The 22,564-nt window shown below is 37.3% G+C and overlaps 4 protein-coding genes and 1 long non-coding RNA gene across 9 annotated transcripts in view; 3 read left to right on the top strand and 2 right to left on the bottom strand.

Moving 5' to 3' along the window:
- The window catches only part of LOC131437179 (uncharacterized), a 74,691-nt gene extending 69,230 nt beyond the window's left edge, over positions 1 to 5,461 (bottom strand). The window contains exon 1 of the mRNA XM_058606356.1: positions 5,181 to 5,461. Within this exon, the coding sequence (XP_058462339.1) occupies positions 5,181 to 5,212 (32 nt within the window). The 5' untranslated portion in view covers positions 5,213 to 5,461. The remainder of the gene's footprint in view (positions 1 to 5,180) is intronic.
- Positions 5,462 to 8,526: 3,065 nt separating this feature from the next.
- LOC131437181 (uncharacterized) lies at positions 8,527 to 10,636 on the top strand. Of its 3 annotated transcripts, none has more exons than XR_009230732.1 (5): positions 8,527 to 8,738; positions 8,798 to 9,032; positions 9,095 to 9,268; positions 9,334 to 9,462; positions 9,563 to 10,636. It is a non-coding gene; the product is annotated as an uncharacterized LOC131437181 (long non-coding RNA). The 3 variants fall into 3 exon arrangements; XR_009230730.1 differs by having other exon boundaries at positions 9,334 to 9,500; XR_009230731.1 differs by having other exon boundaries at positions 9,092 to 9,268; positions 9,334 to 9,500.
- Positions 10,637 to 12,648: 2,012 nt separating this feature from the next.
- Positions 12,649 to 15,347, top strand: LOC131437180 (death-associated inhibitor of apoptosis 2). Its single transcript, XM_058606357.1, has 3 exons — positions 12,649 to 13,298; positions 13,366 to 14,686; positions 14,745 to 15,347. The coding sequence occupies exons 1-3, from the start codon at positions 13,122 to 13,124 to the stop codon at positions 14,831 to 14,833; spliced, it is 1,587 nt and encodes a 528-aa protein (XP_058462340.1). The 5' UTR covers positions 12,649 to 13,121; the 3' UTR covers positions 14,834 to 15,347.
- Positions 15,348 to 17,930: 2,583 nt separating this feature from the next.
- On the top strand, positions 17,931 to 19,874 carry LOC131436568 (acetyl-CoA acetyltransferase, mitochondrial). Of its 2 annotated transcripts, XM_058605358.1 has the most exons (3): positions 17,931 to 18,066; positions 18,185 to 19,389; positions 19,568 to 19,874. In XM_058605358.1, the coding sequence occupies exons 1-3, from the start codon at positions 18,046 to 18,048 to the stop codon at positions 19,857 to 19,859; spliced, it is 1,518 nt and encodes a 505-aa protein (XP_058461341.1). In that variant the 5' UTR covers positions 17,931 to 18,045; the 3' UTR covers positions 19,860 to 19,874. The 2 variants fall into 2 exon arrangements, with proteins under 2 accessions (XP_058461341.1, XP_058461342.1); XM_058605359.1 differs by lacking the exon at positions 19,568 to 19,874 and having other exon boundaries at positions 18,185 to 19,535.
- Positions 19,875 to 19,886: 12 nt separating this feature from the next.
- LOC131436569 (ribosomal RNA-processing protein 8) lies at positions 19,887 to 21,781 on the bottom strand. Of its 2 annotated transcripts, XM_058605360.1 has the most exons (4): positions 21,201 to 21,781; positions 20,662 to 21,146; positions 20,369 to 20,605; positions 19,892 to 20,308 (listed from the first exon to the last, which is right to left on the bottom strand). In XM_058605360.1, exons 1-4 carry the CDS (start codon positions 21,285 to 21,287, stop codon positions 20,095 to 20,097), a joined length of 1,023 nt encoding a protein of 340 aa, XP_058461343.1. In that variant the 5' UTR covers positions 21,288 to 21,781; the 3' UTR covers positions 19,892 to 20,094. The 2 variants fall into 2 exon arrangements, with proteins under 2 accessions (XP_058461344.1, XP_058461343.1); XM_058605361.1 differs by lacking the exon at positions 20,662 to 21,146 and having other exon boundaries at positions 19,887 to 20,308; positions 21,201 to 21,322.
- Positions 21,782 to 22,564: the final 783 nt, after the last annotated feature.

Below are 22,564 nucleotides of genomic sequence, written 5' to 3'. Positions count from 1 at the left end.
AATTTCGAGCATCGGAATAGCCAAAATTGGTTCGTATTGCCAGCAACAAATATGACCTACACATTGGAACAGTTTTGAACCTAATTGAAAATAAGTTTTCCCTCTTTCACGTCGTCGCTTCAGGTGGCGGTATAATTTTTTTACGCCTAATACAGTAATTTCGGAACCAGAAGTCGGATCCAGATTAATTTTTTAGAGGGGATTATAAGATCTTCTACTTTTACCTAAGTTCGTGAAAATCTGTCAAACCATATCTGAGAAAATATACGGAGTTCAATTTTGGAGTATTCCAACATTTTTTCAGTGTTTCCGGAATCTAAAATCGGGAACCAGTATAGCCGGAATTAACGTCTACTATTAATGACTAACGGTTGGAATAGTTTCGAGGCCAGTTTAGAAATCTTTTCACATTTTTTGCTTCGCCGCTTAAAGAGACGGTATAAGAGACATTCTTCATTCTGTAACTTTCGGTTCCGAAGTTGTATCCTGATTTTCTTTATAGCGTGTACGAAATTAAACAAAGCACGCTGTGTGCATCGCTTGTAAAGGCGTGTTGTGTTTTCCTCTTCAATGCCCGCACGTACCGGTGCGTACCGCATTTGTATCGTCATTTTATATGGCGGTTTGAAAGTTTTAACTCTCATTGCCCTGTGATTGCGGAACCGGAAATCGGATCCGGATCCGGATGAAATTTCACAGTAGCTTTTGGGATAATATGAGCTTTAATTTAAATCAAAATTTGTGCAAATCAGTTCAAGCATCGCTGAGCAATCATAATGAGTTTTACTCTTCACTGCTTTCGGTGCTTCCGAAACAGGAAATGAGGGACCAAAGCAAAGCCTTGGTATTACATTCCTGAAGTGGAATTTGACCTTCTGTTTCAACAGACTTCGCAGCCGATTCAGAGTGTGCAGAACCATTGCATGGCTAGTGCTACGATTCTACTGACATTACGAATTAAAATGAGGGACCAGTAGTGCCGAATTAAGTTTATATGCCCACAAACTAACAAGTTCTGCAAACTGGAAGAAAATTTTCAATCAGTTTAATGGAATCTTTACCTGTTTTTGTCATCGTTTGTGTAAAACTATTCATGATATTTTCTACTTATCGCGCTCTAGTTCCGAAATCGAAAGTCGGCTCCGGATGAAATGCTTTAGAAATTATTAAATAACTTCGAAACTTCGTTTGAATCTTCTGAAAATTCGGAAAATCGGTTGGGTCATTTCCGTGAGAATTGAGTGCACATTTTTTCCTTGGTTTTCACATATTACCGTATAACTCCGGAACGGGAGGTCGGATCCAAAAGTACCTTTCATTTGAATCTTAGAATGAAAATCGGTTAAGCCATCTCCGAGAAACGTGTGTTTTTTTTGTATGTCAAATATATGCATGAAACGTCCAATTATGGTTCAATTTAAAAAAAAATTGAAAAAAATCGACTTTTGGACTTTGAGATTAAAGATATCGAGTTATTTTCATGCCAAATGTCTTAGAAATGACACCAAATCTCGACGAAATCCGCGACGAAACGATTCCAGTGTATACTTTTATATCCGCGGCCTTGCATGACCATCAAAGAGCAATTAGAGAAACGATTTGAAGATAGAGCCACAGACTAACAGACAGGACACTCAAATTAGATTCTTCAATCATTTTAACGGTCATTTTGAATATTCCTTTATTTGGGACAGTACTCACATATGTCATGATGGCGCCACGTTACCCTATCAAAAACATCCTGTCTGTCATCTAGACTGTGTTTATTTTTTTCATTTACCAACAGAGTTGCCATTCATACAGAATTACCTGTAATGTATTGAGTTGTATACCTCCATGCGAATTTCATGCAGGGTACAGATTTAATACATATTGCCAAAACTATATACATAATTGTGCCTACTTCTCATCCTCCAACGCAATACAAAATCGAACCAATATTTACTTGCTTCTGGTCTGCCGCCACTTAATTTCGGGTGAAACTTCCAACACAATATAAAATAGTCTAGATGAACAACGTTGAGTCAAATAAATGGTTACCTTCCAACATCGCGAAAAAGTTAAATATATTATCAACGTAATCAAAAAATTTATTGTGACGATTCATTTTCAAATATTTTGATGAAATCAGGCATCCCTGCAAGCAGCTGATCGGTGTTGACAAACGAGGGGAAACCAACTAGTAAAAAAACTTATACATATCACAAGGGGTGTACAGATAGTAAATAGTTCGCGCAGTACAATATAGGTGGAACTAGTGCATCACGAAAAATTATTTTTATAAGAATTTACACATACTGTCATGTCTGTTAGTCTGTGATAGAGCTGTGCGGTTATTATTTCTTGCTGTTGTAATTTTCCAAGAAAATGCGGATGTCTCAGTCTTACGATAGAAAGGAATGTTGTTCGTTATCTGACGTTTCGGCTTCTGAAGTCAACCTACGAATATAATGTCTATTGTTAATAGTCAAAATGTAGATGTCTGACGTTACGTTGCCTGATCAATTTTGAAGCATGCAAAATTGAACAGACATCGACATTTTGCATATAAATTCTGCTTTGCCACCAGACACTGATTTGAGATTTTGTTTTTGTCTCTTTTGCTGCCTATGAGCGGTTTTTGTTGGATGGATTTCCATAGAGATAGGACATAAGATTAAATCATACACATAATAAACATAGATTTCCCATTGTACGGAGACACTAACAGCGCTTCTAGTGAGAAACGGGTATCCTTTTTTCCATTAGCTATTGTAGTTGTGTTAAATGCGCAGGCAACTTTGTACATGCATTTTAGGAGCATTTACGCACCCATTCCCATTCAATATGATGAGAAAACATTTTTTAAATTCCCTTAGTTTGTGGTTTCACATAACAATAATAACGAGAAACAATATTTTCCTCTGTTTATTGCTATATTTGAACACCGCTGCTGGACCAGAATCATCGGTTCGTGCATTCTGTACCAGTAAAGTGCAATCGAAATAGCGCTATTTTAATGTATAGCGCTTATGTCTTTACTTCGAAGTACTTATGTATTGAGACTGATGCAAGACAGCTTTCTCAGATTCTACGAATGTCCGCTTCCAAGTGGTGCAATTTATTTTCTGTTTTTCTTAATTGAGCATGATTTCTTGTGCTACTTCTGATAGGATGGGATATGGAATAGTAAAGAGCAATAAAGAAACGATTCTTGAACCATCGACGGGCAGACATAGCACCTAAATCAAGTTTGTTTGTTCCGGCCATATTCGGCGACATTATTCGGTGACCAATTTCCCCTAATCATCGACATCTAACTCATTTACAGCTGACGAAAAATACTTTGAAATCGTTTACCCTGATTTAGTACAACAACAATAAGGAACAAACGATGACCTGACAGCGGGGTTGTTTACCGTATGAACCAGTGACAACTAATTAACATTCAGCTCAAGAATAATCATGTTCCGAATATGGCTGTCTCCGGAGTTCCATACATGAAATAGTAGAAATTTGTACGATTAATTGTATATGCCAAATCTATGCAAAAGTATTGACTCAAAGAGCAAACGAAAAAAGCCGGCTTTACTTTTCATTTAGTTTTGGCGTGATAAATAAAAACGATACCACACACTCATGAAGGTGGGGTACAGTTATTAGATGTTTCGTGGATGAATAACTGCGTCGACATGGTAGAATGGAGTTGACTTTAGTTTTCGCACCTTCCCGATTAACGTATGTTTGTACAATAATGATAAAACAAGCAAGTTATCTCGATTCAAAAGTTCAACCTCAGATGACTTCAATTCAGCGAATTTAGACCGACGAAACTGGTGACATTAAATGCTGATGGAGAAGCATGCGTCTGTCTCCATTATATGTATAATAAGCTCAATTCAAGCAACAAGTTTCCTTATCGAGAATTGCCACACACACAATCGCTTTCTACTCTTTTTGGTTAGAATAATAAAAAAACCCAGTTCACATATACCTTAATCTTATTTAGAAAATGAAAGTTTACTATTCCGTGCCTCTCTCATACAGGATAAACTGCGAATAAAACTGCCTCACGAAGTTGATAAAACAATGATCGAATGACGAAATATATCCAAATACCGACCAAGGGCTGTAATCATGATTACCAACGAATAAACGGAGTCAGTGGCTGTAAATGTTGAACAATGGAATAACTCTGCTTGCCCGGCAGACGCGCGGTGACTAAAAAGCAAGACCAACGTCACACACTAATTTCCGTTCCAATCAATGCTCGCATTTTATTTTTCACCCAAATTACATCACGTTATGCAGGCGAATGAGGCTCATAACATGTGCGTTGTACTTGTTCTGTATTTGTTGGTCATGTTTCATATAAAATACATTCGTTACAGTAATGACGTATGATCATTAACTGTGCCATTGCTCGAAAAGGTCTTCGAAGCATTATGCTTTCGGCTTGTTCACCAACAGATAATAAACCGTTGCAGTATTGATTAGAACTTGCCATGCAACTAGCAGACTTCAACGTTTGTATTACGTTCTGTTACGTATAGCAGCGTTGTAGCGGGTCGAGTATTTAAGATAATATGGTAAATGATTTCAATCTTAGTACATTTTACTATTCATTGAATTGAATATTATTATTCAAACTACAGTTAATATAGAAATTTTATTTGTGCTGTTCATCCTGAAATTGAAGGTAATTGAAACAGACCTAAAATTGTGTACTCGTGGATGATTTCGCGTAAGTTTGCCAATTAACAGTTCTTGCACGAAGATTTGTTCATATATGTTATATATCAATTTTATAGGTTCCTCTACATGAATTAAATAAACCATATCTCAAGAAGGCCATGGACGAAGATTTTTTGTTAATACTCTTTCAACTCGAGCAAGCTCGTTTTGCGTAGATATCCTAGCGACAAAGAATGAACGGTGCAACATCCTTATTCATTATCGATCGATGGTCTGCCGTCAGCCATTCGAAAATTCCATTCCGTCCGCAGTATCTCCAGCGTTCTGCACCACCGTATTTTGCACAAAATGGGCTTTAATCCTTCAATGTGTCACCGTGTTCCGAAAAAGGAAGCCGATTTGAATACCACTGTCGCCGTCACTATCTTCTTCATCACAAAAGATGACCTTTACAGCGAACAAAATACTTCAACGATATTTTCTGCATATTCTCTGGAAATACTCACATCACTATTCGCGAAACGATGGCACTAATCATGTCTACCAATTTCTTCTACTCATGGACAGCTTATACAGGTAAAAGTCGTACTTTTCTCACTATTCTGTTAATTTTTGCGCCGATCATCAACCTGACTGACTGGGTTTTGATTTTTTATTATTGTGTTTCTTTCCAGGCACGGTTCGATAATCTACACTACGCTCACAACACGGCGACCATCGAATGAACTAAACTCGCTCGGGTCGCGATTCAAACCCAACTCAGCAAACAACAACTGAAGCATCTGATGCTGACCTTCTTTTAGTGGTAGTGCCGTTGCCAACATTCTCTGTTGTTCTGAATAAGATAAATAAGAGAGAGAGTTAAATTTTATGTCGACTATCGGACAGCGTTGCCAGATGTCGTTTTTCGCTTGAAGCCAAACCTAACCCAGTTTCCACCCTAACTGCTGTCAAACCGTTTTTTTGAAGCTAGTTTCGAACCTTGTTTCAAGTTGTTGAACTAAAAACCGAGTCAGTCTCGAACCTGGTTTTTATATCAGGTTTGCTTAGACCCCCGTTGCTAAGTGCGAAACCAACACAGTTTCTTGAAAAGTTTTTGTTTGATGAAACAACCCTAGGTCAGCTTCAGTTTTCTCAAGCGAAAACGACATAACTAACCAAATCTCGGTTAATTTTTCAAAAGGGTGTATAAGCAAGTAACAGTTTCTCTTTAATCACTCTCTCTTTCGATTATTGTGATGTGATTAAAAAGATTTTCTTTGATATCACTATTCTGTTTGAAAGTCGAATGTTTCGGGTATCATTTCAAGCATAGAGTTGAGTGATAAACGTGGAAACCGCTTGGTAATTAATAGAAGAGAAAGTAAACAAAGAGAAACTGTTACTTGCTTATACGCCCTTTTGAAAAATTATCCGAGAAATCTTTTGCCAGATTTAACAAATTTTACTTTACCGGTTTTGATGATAGGTGTTGAGACCTTTTTTTCACCCACTGAAAATGAACACCGATCAAATTTCCTTGTACATAGACACAGACAAATCCAGATGAAGTTTTCAGTCAGAGACAGCGTTTTGTTAAAATAACATGGCAACATGGTTAAAATAAAGTAACGATTAACTCTGATAAAATTTTCATTACGACCCAAATGAGAAATGTAAACAAACCGAATTTTTATTGCATTTTGTAGGATTGTTCTGATACATGCACTAGAAACCCTGCTAGATTCAGCGATGCGCGAAGTGAAAATTCGCCAAACTAGAGCCCCGGCCACTGCACGATCTTTTTGTTATTTGGCAACCTAGCCATTTTTTTCTTTTCTTTTGGCAACCTAGCTATTTTTTTGCTGGCAACCTAGCAATTTTCTTTGCTTTTTTTGCTCAACGGGCGAGATCAGGCCCGTGCGCAGGGGGGGGTTTTGGGGGTTTAAACCCCCCCCATGAAGAATTTTTTTTAAAATTAAGTTTTATGAACAATGGAGTACTTATTATATTAAAGTGCAAATAACTTGACAATTCATATTTTTTTATCAATTTATAAACTGACATAATTTGAAACCCCCCCCCCCCCCCCCCGCGCACGATCCTGTCAGAATTCGTTTTACATTTTTGGACACCCCCCTCTCCCCTTGAAACCCCCCAATGGATGATTCCTGCGCACGGGCCTGGGCGAGATAGATCTCTATAGGTCCCAGTCCTGTCAAGTTGACACCAGCAAAAAAAAGTCTTAGAGCTGTCATAATATTATTTTGTTATTTAATTTTCGATTGTTGATTTTTCTATTGTATTGTGTCTTTTCATTCATATAGGTTGTATTTTCATTGTACATTTAATTTCGATAATTTTTTTGATTCTCGATTGTAATGTCTTTCTCAGTGACTCCCGATGACCGAAATTTTTCAATATTTTCAGAGCCTCAAATTTTCGATTAAAAAAATAGTCATTTAGAGTCTTGAGTATAATTCTACAGATTAAAAAAATACATTTCTTCATAACGACCGTTGCCCGAGAAGCAACCGATCTCGAGATAATTAGACATAAAAATAAAAAAAAACTTGGTTTCTGTTGATTTGAACCGTTTAGACAAGTCAAACGACACTTCTGAAGAAAATGAATATAATTTATTTCCCCAAAATTAAAAATAAACTTTACTATTTCATTTCTGCCAAGTTCACGGTGCACTAAATAAAACTAGTCATGTGCACTTTAGCTCAAACCGTGGTTTTTCCTTAGTGTTTTGAACCTTCTCTTATACGCAATGTACCAAAGCATTGTTCAATTTAGCAGAATACGTGTCGAAGAACATAATCTCACCGGAAAATTTTAATTTTTTTTCCAACGACTTATTTTTAGGGCCTTTGGAGCAACGATAAGACAACAACTCATCTGTTTGAAATGTTTTATTAATAATTACAGGTATGTTTTTAGAGGTGAAATTAAAAAAAATATTTTAAAATATATGAAAGAAACCTTTTTCAATTTTGTTTAGCCTGACTGAATATTGTATACGATTCTGATAGGAAATTATGCATCTTTTCGTGTAATATTACAACCTTTAGAACGACACTAGTAGGATGTTCACATTAGCGCTGATATCAAGTGATATACGGATATACTTGATATCCGATGATATCATGTGCGATATCACTTGATATCCCATACAATTTGATGTCAACGCGTATTATCATTTTGGCATGATATCTGGGATATTATGTACGATATCATGTCGAGTTGTCAAAAATCGCAACTAGCAACACGGATAATGGCCTTGAACGCACTCATTTATGAACGTGACTTTGAGAGTGACAATAAACAATCATTATAATTTCGAATTTTTCAACGAATACTGGCGTTCGGAGACCATAAAATGCAAAACTTCAATTATTGATTCAATTGTAATAGAGAAAGGTAATATTATTGAATTTATTTCTAATGAGAACATTCAATATAACAACTTGATTGTCAAACGATATCATTTCGATCATATGTGAACACTTCGACATGATATGCATATCATCTCGGTATATCAAGTGATATCAGCGCTAATGTGAACATGGTATAACACATTTGTGATATAACAAACAAAATTGCTGCACATCACTACTCGATACTGATGTGCGGCGATTACGATATATCACTAAAATCTCGGTGTCGTTCTAAAGGTTATAATACACCCAAAATTCGCTGGTTGGAGCAAATACAAATTATAATACGGAATACTTCGACAAATTTTCGAGGACACGTTTTCCAATATGCGGTACACTGTCAAACTGACAATGTACCTAAACGAATTTTCTATCAAACTAGCAACACTGAAAAGTGCAAATTAATTCACCATAGTTACTGTTTATTTTTATGAAAAAGACGAAAAAAGGTTTTGATTTGTCTGCAAATCGATAGCCAGAAATACAAATCCCCCGAAGTTCGGAACATTCCAACGATGAACTCTGCGTGGCTAAGTTTGATTCTGCTGGGAAATCTTGTGCGACGCATAAGTGAAACGGACCAAAATATTAACCGTTCAATTTGAACTCGTTATATCGGATTTGTCATGATCTAGTGATGAGGTAGTATTCCCAAATTATAAAAATTCGCTTATATTTTATCGACTAATCTTTGTATACAGTTTTGACTATCTGGAATACTCCACATAATTTAAGGCAAGAATCGCACGAATGTGCATAGGATAGTTCGTAAGAATCGCTTTATCGGCTTCCGTGACAACGAATAATCGTAAACTTTCGCCGACGGAACTGATTCTCCAAACCGATCATCTGCCAACGTCAGTCAGATATCGACAGCATAACAAATATTACAATTTCTCAGAATGATAATACGGTTCGACATACCAGGGTTGTTAAGTAAGTGTGGTTTACGATCATGAATTTGAACGGTGATATATTTAACATTTTATTCCAAGTAGGAAAATCGTCGGTCGTATAGCTAACGAGCCTGCGTATGCCACACATCTAGTAATGACACGAGTACCCAGAACAGTTAAACAAATTACGTCATTGGCCTGTGTTGGATACTGACTATGAAGTAACTGGATAACCGAAAATTCTAGTGCATTCCTACCGGTTGATGAACCCTTCGAGTAAGAATCGTTCTTAGTTCACGAATCATCTCACTGAATAAACTGTTCGAAGGGAAGCTTTTCAGGTGAATCCATACATTCGGAATGTGAAACAAACGATTGAACAGGAAGATCCGGTGGAAGCTTCATGCAACCATTTATTCAAAAAAGTAAAGGCGGTGCGTGCCAAATCTACATGACTGTTAAGGTCATTGGTATGGCTGGCTTAAACGATAGTGTTCGCTACAAAGAAGTAATACGTGTTTCATGGTGGATGAATATATATTTTATTTGTAAGCACAAATTTCGTTACAGATTATCGTTGAAGATTATTACTGTTAATGCAATGTTTAGTGATTAGCTGTAATCGTGTTAAGAACACTTCTCGTTTTGATTTTCCTCCGAAGTGCATGGTCGTACCATCGTTATTACCTGCTAACCCAACTAACTCGTCAAGAATTTGATTCGGAGTTCAGTATAATCTTCAAATGGATTCCGAATCAAATACAACAACCGATTCCGAACCGATCCGAGTCGGAATCGATTGTTGCATCTGGTTCGGAATCCGTTTGGAAATCATACTTCCAAAACAAATTCCATACGAATTGATTGGAAAAGGGGCTAAAGGAGATGAAGACATTTTGTATATCAGTCAACTCCTGCAAAATGTGATAATTTCTTTAGTGAGTGAGAAAGTTCGTTCGTTACACGTTACAAGTATTGTATTAAAAATCGAGGGGGACGACACTAAAAAACTGCACTTCGCTTCGATTAGGCTTTTTTACGCTGCATACGATCATGCACACTTTCCTTCTTTTTGCTAAACATAGTAACGGTTGAATATGGATCGATCGTCTTTTCTTGGGTTTTTGCTGGTTAAAAACATAACCATGGAGATATGATGTATCGTAATAAGCAATGAAACCTGAAAGTTGCAAATGTCACATGAAGAAAAATATAATTTCAAAGACTGAAGTTTTTTATTTTTCAAGGAACAATGGTAATAATTTAAATAAAATGATGATATTTTTTAAATCATTAGTTTTCAGGAAAAGTCAAATATGTGAAGCGATTTTCAGAGATGCTCGCTCTTTCACTTCGATCGAATCAACGATTGTGAATTTTACAAGGATTCGAATTCAAACAAAACGAGACATAATGCACAGCCAACAAAACACGCTAAGATTCCCACGACTGAATTCCCCATGCATAGGGAACAGGGTCGTTCTACCCAGTGATTGTGAAATTTCTGATGCAGTAGAAAAAGCGAAAGTTGCTGCAAGGAAACTCTCCAAATGTTAGGTTTTGATTGTTCGAAGGTGTCTTTTAAAGAAAGCATTATTTTAAAACAACCAAAAACAAAACCTTCCAGAGATTGTGCAAATTTCGAGTTTCTTGCAGTTCCCGAAGAATTTCAAAACGATGTTGAAAATTATTGTGTATGACGCAACTGGAATATTGTTGGTGGAGAGTTACAACTGAAAAATTCGCCTATATATAATTATTCGATGAATTACTATCCTATACACAATAAAAAGCAGTTTTTTATGTGAAAATTGTTGATGAAATAGCATAATAGGTTAAAAATAATACTTCTATGTAGTAATTTTCTTCAACAATTTCGTTATGTGAAATGTATAGTTTGCTGTTAATATGTATTAAAGTAAAAAAATGAACTGTTACCATTTCTATAAGATTTTTAATAACATATTTAATATTTAAAAAAAAAAGCTTTATTCGGGTTTTGCTTCAGTATTCATGAAAAACGTTTCTAAACATAAAAATGGCCAGTCTTAGTATCTGACAAATTATTAAACCGGTTTAATATCACAGACAGAGGTATCTTTGGGTAAACCTTCAAAGGGCTACAATAAATTGAAATATATTCCATCTTCATGCTCCCAGTTACTAAGAAAACAAATTTTCAATGTTGTTTAACCCAAATTTCATTTTACCAATCAGCTGACGAATCCATGTGAACACTTAGTGAATGTCAAGACCAGTAACAGAAACTTTTTAAGAGTTCATGTGTTCTTTGACTTTCTTTTACACGTTTAGAAACGGATCGATCTAGATGTTTGGAAAGATGTAGTTTTTTTTTCGCTTTCCATTGACTTTTTATATTTGATTGAAAAAAACCGGATCTGTCGTCCCCCTCGTTAAAAATAAAGAATCCGTTCCATAATACGATCGAATTTAATCATTCTAGCACTACCGAAAACTAATTGTCAAAGCTAGGTGCCTTGGTCTATTATTTGAATCGACAATACTTGCAAACCGGTGATGATTGAGGTAGCCTAAAGTGAATCAAGTCTAATAAAGACATGATCCCAAGATCCAACGATAGTGTTCTGTATTATTCCAAGTTTTAAAATTTCTTCATTGAAAGTTGCGATCGAATAGGGATTTTATGGCATCATTTTCTATTAGAAGAGATGACCCAAAGCTATTCCAGAAATCACGTTCACTTTCAATATAAATGAAATCAACTGTTAAACCGGCAATTAGTAGCGTAGTATGTACATAAATCTGTTCTGCTCTTCCAGAAATAAATGTTTTATTCTGTGAAGTAGAAAATAAGCGGTTTACTGACACACTCAGCAGAACCAGTAGTGGGATTTTCAGAAAGCAAAAGAATACAGAATATTTTCCCTGCTAGAGCGTACGGTTATATCATGCTGTACATTCGACTCATTCAGCCATAATGTTACGATACAACCAGAATCATTAGGTTTTCGATCTCTGCGATTATTAAATACTGCATAACTGGTATTCAGCATGCAATACATAAAGTCAGGAAAACAACAAACAAACTAGTTCCGTATCATGGCAACTTCAATGTTGCATTGCCAGATATGTTTTTTTTTCTACCATTCTGATATGTCAGTTCAAAACTAAGGGATGGGCTACGCCAACTTGTTCTTTTGGTGAACCAAAAAAATTGCATGCTTTTGTATGGGACTTAGGGGTATTATTATTTGTATTTGGTTGGAGTCCCGTTAGCTGGAGTGTTCGTTAATTGGGTGTTCGTTAGTTGGAACATGATCCAATTGAAAAGCACTGCTATGTCAAAATCTATTGTCAAAAGTATATTGACGTCAATTGTGATAAAGAGGTCAACAAATCTGATTCGATACTATTATTATTTCAGCACGTCTAATTTTTTTTCACCTCAACTGATAATTAAATCACGATTGATACAATAAATATTTTTTTGATGTGCAGTGAATACTGACAGAAATTAATATCTTTTTCGATTGAAAACCATGCAACGCACTCAAACAGTTCGATTTGAATATTGTATGATTCATGTGAAAACTGCGCATTTAAATTTCTGCGTATATGTCGACTGAATTCAGCAATCTTTCTGGCAGCTGATTCATACTGTCAGTAAAATGCTGAATTGAGAAAAAATAATTGCATCTGAATTTGATCGGAAATTTTTTCCACCAGACTAAAAGATATTGATTATTTACTGTTTCATCTTCGATAGATTGAATAGATCTCTAAAATTGATAGGAAATCAAAGAAACCCAAAAATGTTCTTGTGAGTCGGTTTCCTCTGCCCGCAGCAGACCCTACATAGGGAAATGAAGTATACGCTTTGGATGGAAAATTCACACAAAGGCTAAACCATCCGTGAAAAGTTCAAACACAGTGAATAGTAAAGAAAACAACAGATAGGATTTGGATCAAGCAGCTTCTGTGTTATATTCCACAAATATACAACAAACTAAGCGATATTAAATAATCCTGTGGTATTTCCGTAGTATTGTAAAGAAAAGGTAGTTCTAAGGTCGAAAGGGTCGTATCATTGTTTTGATAAGAAGCTCCTGAGAGAATTGAGAGTTTGCTTGGCGTGTTAGCAAGAGCAATGAACATCGAGTTTAATCGCCTTCGCACCTATGATAGATGGGAAGACGCAGAATGGACGATGGACCATTCATTCAATATGCTAGCGAAGGCTGGGTTCTATGCTACTGATCAGTTCTTGGAGGTAAAATGTAATTTCTGTGGGATCACCGTGTTCATCGGAAACTCGGGTATTGATGTAAGAATGCGCTTGTTTGGTAATGAATTTGCAAACTAAATTTCATAACATTCTCGTCCTGTTGCAGATTGTCGATAAACATCGAGAGTTGAGCCCAAATTGTGATTTCCTTTTACATCCGGATCGCACAGATAATGTGCGTTGCTTCGACGCGAATGAGCTTAAGCGCGAAGAATGTCGATTGGCGACGTTTGCAACATGGCCAGTAGCTCATATCAGTCCTAATTCGTTGGCTAAAGCTGGTTTGTATTACACGTACAATTCGGATCAAGTAAAGTGTGCTTGGTGCGAGGGAGTGATTGGTCAGTGGGAAGTGGGTGACGAACCGTTCAGAGAGCATCAAAAATTTTTTCCTAACTGTCCAAAAGTTATGTCCAACAACATCAGTTTCAACCCAGCAATAGATAGCAGCATTGGAATACAGCCTGTAAAAATTCCGCATGCTTCACATTTTAGTTCATTAGATTCAAGAGTACGGTCATTTGAAAACTGGACAACGGGTCATATTCAGAACCCGGATCGATTGGCACAGGCTGGTTTTTATTATCTTGGAAGAGCCGACGAGGTTCATTGCTTTCACTGTGATGGAGGATTACGCTTCTGGTTACCGGATGATGATCCCTGGTTTGAACATGCTAGATGCTTTCCTAAGTGCCAGTTTGTGCAATTGGTAAAAGGACAATTATTTATCGAAAATGTTCAAAGTCAGATTAAGAACAATAGCACCCAAGGTCAGCAACAACAGATGCAAATAGGCGCTCACACGACAATCCCCATGACACTTGATGAAGCACTCGGTACTGAACCCGTTCAGCTCGCATTATCGATGGGGTTAAATGCGGGTCGCATACGTGCTGTTACGAAAAGACATTTAGAAAGTACTGGCCAACCATTTCTAGAATCACAGGCATTAATCGAAGCTGTCCTCGATGGTCAAATACAGGATGAAGAATTGGAACCGACTAGTTCATCTAGAATGGATCGCCGCATTGAAAATGAAGTATCCCGTTTACTTTGGTCGGCAATATCTTCTTCTACAGCACCGAATCTCTCATCTTTCAACTCGACATTCTCAACTCCCTCGCCATCGTCCGATGCTGCTCCTGGTTCCAGTGCCACATCGGATGATACTGAAACCCTTGCCGCTCCGAGAGAAATACCTACCTCTAGAATAGTCAACTCCACTGCAACAGCAGAATGCAAAAGCGTACCTGAATCGATGGCACAGATGGCCATGACAACCAGTTCTATGACTGAATCGGAAGGCCTCGGGGATGATAAAACGCTAAGACTGGAGGAAGAAAATAAACGCTTGAAGGATGCTCGTGAATGCAAAATCTGTATGGCAGACGAAGTGGGTGTTGTATTTTGTCCTTGTGGTCATCTAGGTAAATTTCTACAAATTGCTTAAAATGGAGTGCTGTCTAATTTGAGATTATGTTTCAGTTTCCTGCGTACAATGCGCTCCTGCGGTTACAAATTGTCCTGTGTGTCGGGCTGTCATCAAGGCACGAGTTCGTACTTTCCTGTCGTAAACTGCTTTTATAATGCTGAAAAGTAACGTTGTTGGGAATCATGCACAAAACTATCAATAAGGCTCGGTTTTACCTAATGGGTGCACATTAATGTGCAATCGACGCAGAGCAATTATTCGTATAAGCATGTATGGATGAATACATCATAGCTGCTCATTTGCGTTGATAGATTTTTGTCCAGTAAAATTTAATTAATCCACCAACAGATTCTTCCATGTACGTAGCAGAATAGCGAACGGGTCATGTTAGTGGAGAAAGAGATCTCTACTCACAGTCCTTATCAGTGAATATTTTAGTTAATAGAACAAAAGGAATATTGAAATTGAAACAAAAAAGTTTTCTTGAAGAAACAGATTTATCAAAAAATGGTGATACAGAGTAGTGTATCGTAAGTTTTGGATGGCGTGGTGTGACCTACGAAAAGTTGGACATCGTTCTTTTCGAATGTATTGTCTACATAGTATTAATGTTAGTTAATAAATTGCAAATATAACACAATATTGCAAAAACAAGTCGTTCTGATTTACCATTATATACGAAGTCCTTGGTGTTCAACATTTCTAGAATGCTGGAATGCATTTTATTGACTCATTGCATTCAGATAATTTCATACGTCTGCATAATTAAATTTCCGAGTGCAGTGATATAATGCATTAGTAACCATATGCATTATATCACTGCACATTTACAACTCTATTTTTACATTGTTAATGTATAACTACATCAATCCTACATACTTTAAAGCAATGTGCATTAAATTTGCATTCAAAATGCAACTGAGCATTATCTTACAACAACCTTCCGCCGTGGTATATATCGACATTCAATGCTATATTTTGAAACTTTAATAATAACAGTGCAAGGAAATTGAATAGCTGCATTAAATCAATGTCTTGGTATTGATAAAAAGTGGAGTAGATCTATGATTCAAAGCTAGTCTAAGTTTACTTTTATTTACCAATATGTGTCGGTAGTACAGAAGTAAAATGGATTACCGAGGAAAATTTGTCTTTTATTTACATTGAAACATTCGAAAACAATACTGTTAACATTGTTCAGTGTTATTCATTGGTAACATATATAAATGCGAACAAAACATGTCAAGGTTCCAGGTAAAAGGTGCTAACTACGAAACCAGAAAGCCACGGTTTCTGGGTTCAAATACAAATATCCAAAATTATAAAAATAATTCGTCATAAAAACATTAATAGTGATCTTCATTTATTCATGTTGTTTGTTAAACATCTTTTTCAATATTTGAATTTCATTCGCAGCTCATTATTTAGGCACTTTTATTGCTTTGTGACATTTATAATCTACAGTTGAAATTTGTTACCCTCGATAAAGTAGATATTTGCATTATAACTACTTTAATAATGTACAATTCCTGCTTCACCTGTCAGATCCTATAAGAGTCTAATAATCGCCCTTTTCAGCTTTATAATAGCATTTTAAAGACATGTGTAACTCCGCTGCACTTAATCAATTTCTTTACGCGAATTTTTAAAGCTGAAAAAATGTAAAGTTATAGTGCGTCGTGGTTATTTGGGTATAGCTTTATAAGGAGAGTTTTATGATGTGCAACGATTACGATATAATATCACAACAATGTCGTTATAAAGTGTTATATACTACTTATACCACCCAGTGAATAAGCACATAAGTTGTCAAAATTGACAAAGGTAAATGATTTGGCTACGATAAGTCATCGAACATCAAGATCCAAATCAGCCTTGACATGAGAATACCCGCTTGTGAGGAATTCTGGCAACCGTCAGAAGACTGGCTGCATTCCGGCAGTTGCCAACATTGTCCAGGCGAAATTGGGTCATTACCCAACTAATCAAAAGTTCGGATAAAAGGGACTGATTTGGCTTAAGCAGCTTTCAAAGTTAATCAATAGCATTCTAAGCAGCCCATTTTTTAAGTAATTATCCACACTTGAAAGTTCGCGCGACGCAGCGGAACGAACTTCTAAGCTGCTTCTAAAATACATTGTTCAGCTTCTATGCAGCGAAAAAGTTCACGCGGAACTTGTTCTGTACTTTCAAGTTGCTAAAAGTAACACGTGCACTCTTAAGCAACGAGAAAGTTCACGCGGAACTTGTTCTGTACTTCGAACTGTCAAAAATTGCCACGTGTTTTCTTAAGCAGCTAGAAAGTTCACGCGGAACTTGATCTGTACTTTCAAGTTCTCAAAAGTTCCGCGTGTACTTTTAAGCAGCAAGAAAGTAGACTTTTTAAGCAATTGTGGAACTTCTGGTTGCTTGGGTATCTCGCCGTACGTATCTTGTTTATTTCCTCTTCCTTCTCTTTTTCTTTTTTTTTATTCGACTTCATTTGACATTCGTCAATCCTGCGTGTAGATACAGAAAACGAATCTTGAAACGAGGTAGATGAGATTGAAATATGGGTATGTTTGGTAGTGAGAAAGCTTTGTTATTGGCAATACCGTTTTCCATAATTAGTATATATGAAGAGTAATAGCTTATTGCCTTTTATGTACTTTTTATTGAAAAAATAAAACCAAGACCCTAAAACTGTAGAACCGATTTTTTCATTCAAACTAAAATATGAATTTAATTAAATCACACTTGGCAGGTTATGTAATAAAAGGAAAGCAAAATAAAATTATTTAAAAAAAACGTTCAGCCAATCTTGTATGGCAAGAATCCGACAGAGACAGAACCGATAATAACCGCTAGGCGAAGTTCTCTGCCGGAAACGGCTGTTGCATTGTTGCCAGACTTTTGACTGGCAGACATAGCCTGCCGTATGGGGGAAAATCTGCCCGCCGCGTACAAGTGGGAAGTGTTTGTGTGTCTTTCACCGTTGCCAGGTTTACCGATTTGTCGGTATTTATACAGATATGTGACCTCTATACCGCAATACAGATATATACTCCCAAAATACCGATAAATCACGGATCGTACAGATAAATACCGATTTTCGTTGATAGCATAGATAGACAGGAGAAAATGTTGCAATGAGACCTTTTTTTTGCTCACCAAAATGAGCTTTGGTGACATTTCCGTGAACTTCTGTTGACGAGGTTCAGATTTTTGAAAAAATGACCTGGCAACGCTGGTGTCTTTTATCAGTTCAGTTCTCCGCAGCTCACTTTAATTTCGTAGTACTCCCGGTGGAGTGATCATAATTAATTGATTCGTTTTATTACTACAACTGTATTGTTAACCAAACAAACTTCCAGAATGATCCTAAAACTAAATAAAGTAAGTTTTTGAAACATTCAACTCATCCGCAATTATTGTTGCCAACCAATTTTTGCAAATCGAAATGTGCACAATTATGTCCGAATGATGTTTATGTAATAGGCTTTTATAATTCAAGGCCGTCGCTCATGGAATTCGCCGGTATTCGACTAAACGAAATGATGTGGTGATAGTGGCTGCCACTAGAACTCCTATTGGCAGTTTCCAGAGTGCACTGTCATCGTTGTCCGCCACCCAGTTGGGAGCAGTCGCTGTTCAGGGAGTTGTGAAACAGGCTGGAATTGCTGGAGAAGACGTTCAGGAAGTTTACTTTGGCAATGTGAACGCTGCCGGACTAGGGCAGGCTCCCGCCAGACAAGCAGTTATTTTTGCTGGTCTTCCGAAAAAAACCATCTGTACTACGGTTAACAAGGTGTGTTCATCCGGAATGAAGAGTGTGATGCTGGGTGCGCAAACATTGATGCTCGGCCAACAAGAAGTGGTGTTAGCCGGTGGAATGGAATCAATGTCCAATGTGCCATTCTATTTGAAACGAGGTTCCACACCCTATGGTGGAATTCAGTTGCAGGACGGAATTGTTTTTGATGGATTAACTGATGTTTACAACAAGTTTCATATGGGAAATTGTGCTGAGAATACAGCTAAGAAAATGGGTATCAGTCGCCAGGATCAGGATGAGTTTGCTTTGAACAGTTACAAACGCAGTGCAGCTGCGTGGGCGTCGAACGTGTTTGATGCAGAGATTACACCGGTCACAATTCCTGGAAAACGCGGAAAACCAGACATCGTTGTCAAGGAGGATGAAGAATACAAGCGTGTGAATTTCGATAAGTTCGGTCAATTGGCAACGGTATTTCAACGGGAAAATGGAACTGTAACTGCCGGAAATGCGTCTACTTTAAATGACGGTGCATCTGCTGTAGTTTTAATGACCACCGAGGCAGCTGAAAAGTTCAAGTGCAAACCACTGGCTCGCGTGGTAGGTTTTGCAGATGCAGAAACCGACCCGATCGATTTTCCGATTGCTCCGGCATTAGCTATTCCGAAATTACTTCAGCAAACGGGAGTACGCAAGGAGGATGTTGCTATGTGGGAAATCAACGAAGCTTTCTCTGTCGTGGTTGTGGCCAATCAACGTAAGCTGGATATCGATCCGGCCAAAATAAACGTACATGGAGGAGCCGTTTCGCTAGGCCATCCGATTGGTATGTCCGGTGCTCGCTTGGTTACTCATTTAACTCACGCACTGAAGACTGGCGAGGTTGGTTGTGCTTCGATTTGCAATGGAGGTGGAGGTGCATCGTCGATCCTGATAGAGAAACTGTAAGAAAGTGTTTTAATGAACGTCAAGGGCTTCCTAAAATACGCGAAATTATCAGGGATTTTCTAAGAAACAAAGTGCATTTATTCATAGCATGGGGATGCGTAAACCTGTTTTAATAAAAAAAAGAGATTGTGTTAGCTTGTAATTAGTTTTTTATTTGCTCTTTCTGCTTTGCAGATCGAATCCTTCTCCCATTGATCCCGCGACTGGTCTTTGTAAACCTGTTCTAACGCTGTACACCCATAATCACTGCTCATTGTGTGACGACTTAGTAGCAGAATTGGAATACAAATTCACTGAACGATACCAATTGGAAAAGGTTGACATTACTCAAAAGGACAACATCAAATACCTCAGGTTATTTCGCAACGATATTCCCGTGCTGTTTCTTAATGGTCAGTTTCTATGCATGCACCATTTGAATTGTGAATTGCTAGAGCGGAAATTGTCGGAATTGGAATTCAAATAAATATCTACTAAAATAGGACACCCTCTTTATTTGCTTCCGATTGTAGAAAATCCGATTACCGATGCGATTATCGAGCAACGGCAAAGGAAGATGAATGATGTTTCGATGCTGAAGCAGCATTGATTTGAATTGTGATAAAGTAAACCGGTACTGTTGAATCATAATCAATTGAGTTCTCAATCACAATACAAAATCAGCTCACGATAAATAGCTTTATTACATCATTTAGGCATTGTTATCGTTTTTTATAAAGGCAAGGTTTGAGACTAAATTGCTTACTTTTCAAGGATCTTTTCTCAACCGTTCGCACCTTCTTAAAGTTAAAGAAGTAGAATAGTTTGTGCTTGAGATCTTTGTTTTCTAGCAGGAAACCACACTTGTGAACGCAATCGATAAACTCTTTCACGTTGTCAAATCGGGACGAAACTTCGGCAATTTTGAGTAAAGCACTACAAATACAAATAAAATCAGTACCAGCTGCATCTATCAACATAATAAATTGTACGTACCCTGTTTTCATTATTCTGTTTGCTTCCAGAAGAAAATCTCTCAAATTTGTCCCCATGAGAGACAAACAAAATACCACCACATTAACGGAGTTGGTTTCCAGTGGAGTGTTGGCCATATCACAAGCAATCACACTGTTGTTTATTGCGACCAAATCAAGGGAGTACACATTATGGGGAACAGCTTCAGCTAGACGAGCCTCTCCACATCCGAAATCAGCAACTAGGTAATCTTTGGGACTGGCAAATTAAAATTGATTTAGTTTCAATGCGAAGAAAGGAAATAAAATTCGTACAGTTTAAGAATGCTTTTAATTATTCGATCCAATGGATTTACGGACCATTGCTCAATCTGGTGTCGGTAACCTTCGTGATAGGCTTGAAATGCACTGGGATCTCGTTGAAAAAGTTTCTTGGCATCCTCTCCGGTAGTTTTATATAGTTGCTCATTCAGAAAACGAAACCGGGAGCCTTTCAAACTGTCTACCAATTTTTTCCGGAAGTTAATGGTTTTACTCGTGGGCTGTAATTTAACACTTGACTGCTTTGGTAACAAGTTACCGTTTTGTTTAGATTTGACTTTTTTCCCAACACGCAAATCTTGCCTTTCAATTTGTTCTATTTCATCAATTGTTTTAGTTTCAGGTCTTTTCCGGGATTTACCATTGTTAATACGTTCAACTGTTAAATCAGTTGGCAGAGGGGCTCGCACAAATCTACCTGGCTCATGCAATGACGCTTCGTTCTGATGATTTACGCGACAAGTTTGTCTCTTTTTGGACTTGAAAGGAAAACATACTATAATGTCAAAATACTTCAAGTAAAACATTCTTACCGCGCCAGTTTTGAAGCTAAGAAAAATCTGTTTGCTTTTTGATGAATCTTCATCATCCCATGGATGCTCTGTGAATATTTTATCCATCCCGATTTACTTGATTCTACTTATAAGAAAATTTGTATTGAAACAAGCACTAACTTATTATACTAAATTTGTATTGAAATAAGTAATAACTAGAGATGGGCAATTCGCTCCTGAGCTGTTCCAGTGAATCGAATCATTGAAGTGAGCTGACAGCTCACAGCTCTTTTCAAAAGAACCGCAGCTCACCAGCTCACTCATTTGCTACCCAGTTCACTGCATTATGACGAAGGGAACACGCTACGAGCTGATCGGATCTTCGGCTCTTTAAGAGATTCAATTTAGTCGACATCAATTAAAGATAAGTTAATTCGCATTGCATTCATTGCAAATCAATGATTCAATTTCGATCATGCATATGAAAGAAAACCGGTGCATAAGAAAAACGGCGTACAAAATGAACCTTAAGTTTAAACCAAAAGAGCTGATGAGCTGATACATCGAATCGATTCACTTTGGTGAGCTGATCGGTTCGGAGCTGTTCACCAAAATGAGCTGTTTTGCACACCTCTAGTAATAACTTTGCGACCAGCGATGCCAGATAGTAGTAGTTTCATTTCCGTAGATTGGCATTTTTCTCGGAAACTCTCGCGGTGAAAACCTTTTTTTTTTTTGCTCTTCAGACCAAACTAGTTTCCGTAGTTCTCCGTTGATAAATTTAGATTGCCGTAGATTTCCGTAGAAAAAATCCAATTTCCGTAGATTTTGTCTACGGATCCGTAGATCCGTAGAAAATGGTCGAATCTGTAGATCTACGGAGATTTCCGTAGATCTGACATCGCTGTTTGCGACTACTCTAAACATGCATATCGAAAAAGAACAACAAAAAGCACGTGCGCCAGAGATGCCAAGAAAAAATTTCGAAAATCTTTAGACAGGGTTGCAAAAGTCTGTAAATTCGAAAAAAAATCTGCAGTCAGCAAGTAGGTATGTCTTGCTCTTGAAAGTATGATACGCTAAACTGACTTGGCGAGCAAAAAAAATAGGTCGCAGCAATTTCAAAAGTCTGTAAATTTTGACGAAAGTCTGCAAAAACTTCGGTTTTCAAAAGTCTGCGAAAGTCTGCACAACAAAAAATGTCTGCAGCACTATATACGAAATCTGCAAATTTATAGACAAGTATGCAGATCTGGCATCTCTGACATGCGGATATCCAAACTGTCAAAATTTAAGAGGGACTCTGTAAATTACAATAGCCTACACTGATGAAAATCTATGCGATAGAATCAAGAGAAATCATAGCTCAATCCCAGCTAACTCGTCTGGAATTTGATTCGTAA

Source organism: Malaya genurostris, chromosome 3 (genome assembly GCF_030247185.1).
Source record: "Malaya genurostris strain Urasoe2022 chromosome 3, Malgen_1.1, whole genome shotgun sequence".
Classification (NCBI taxonomy): domain Eukaryota; kingdom Metazoa; phylum Arthropoda; class Insecta; order Diptera; family Culicidae; genus Malaya; species Malaya genurostris.
Note: the sequence above shows the minus strand (reverse complement) of the source record. Positions and strands in the feature narration are given on the sequence as shown.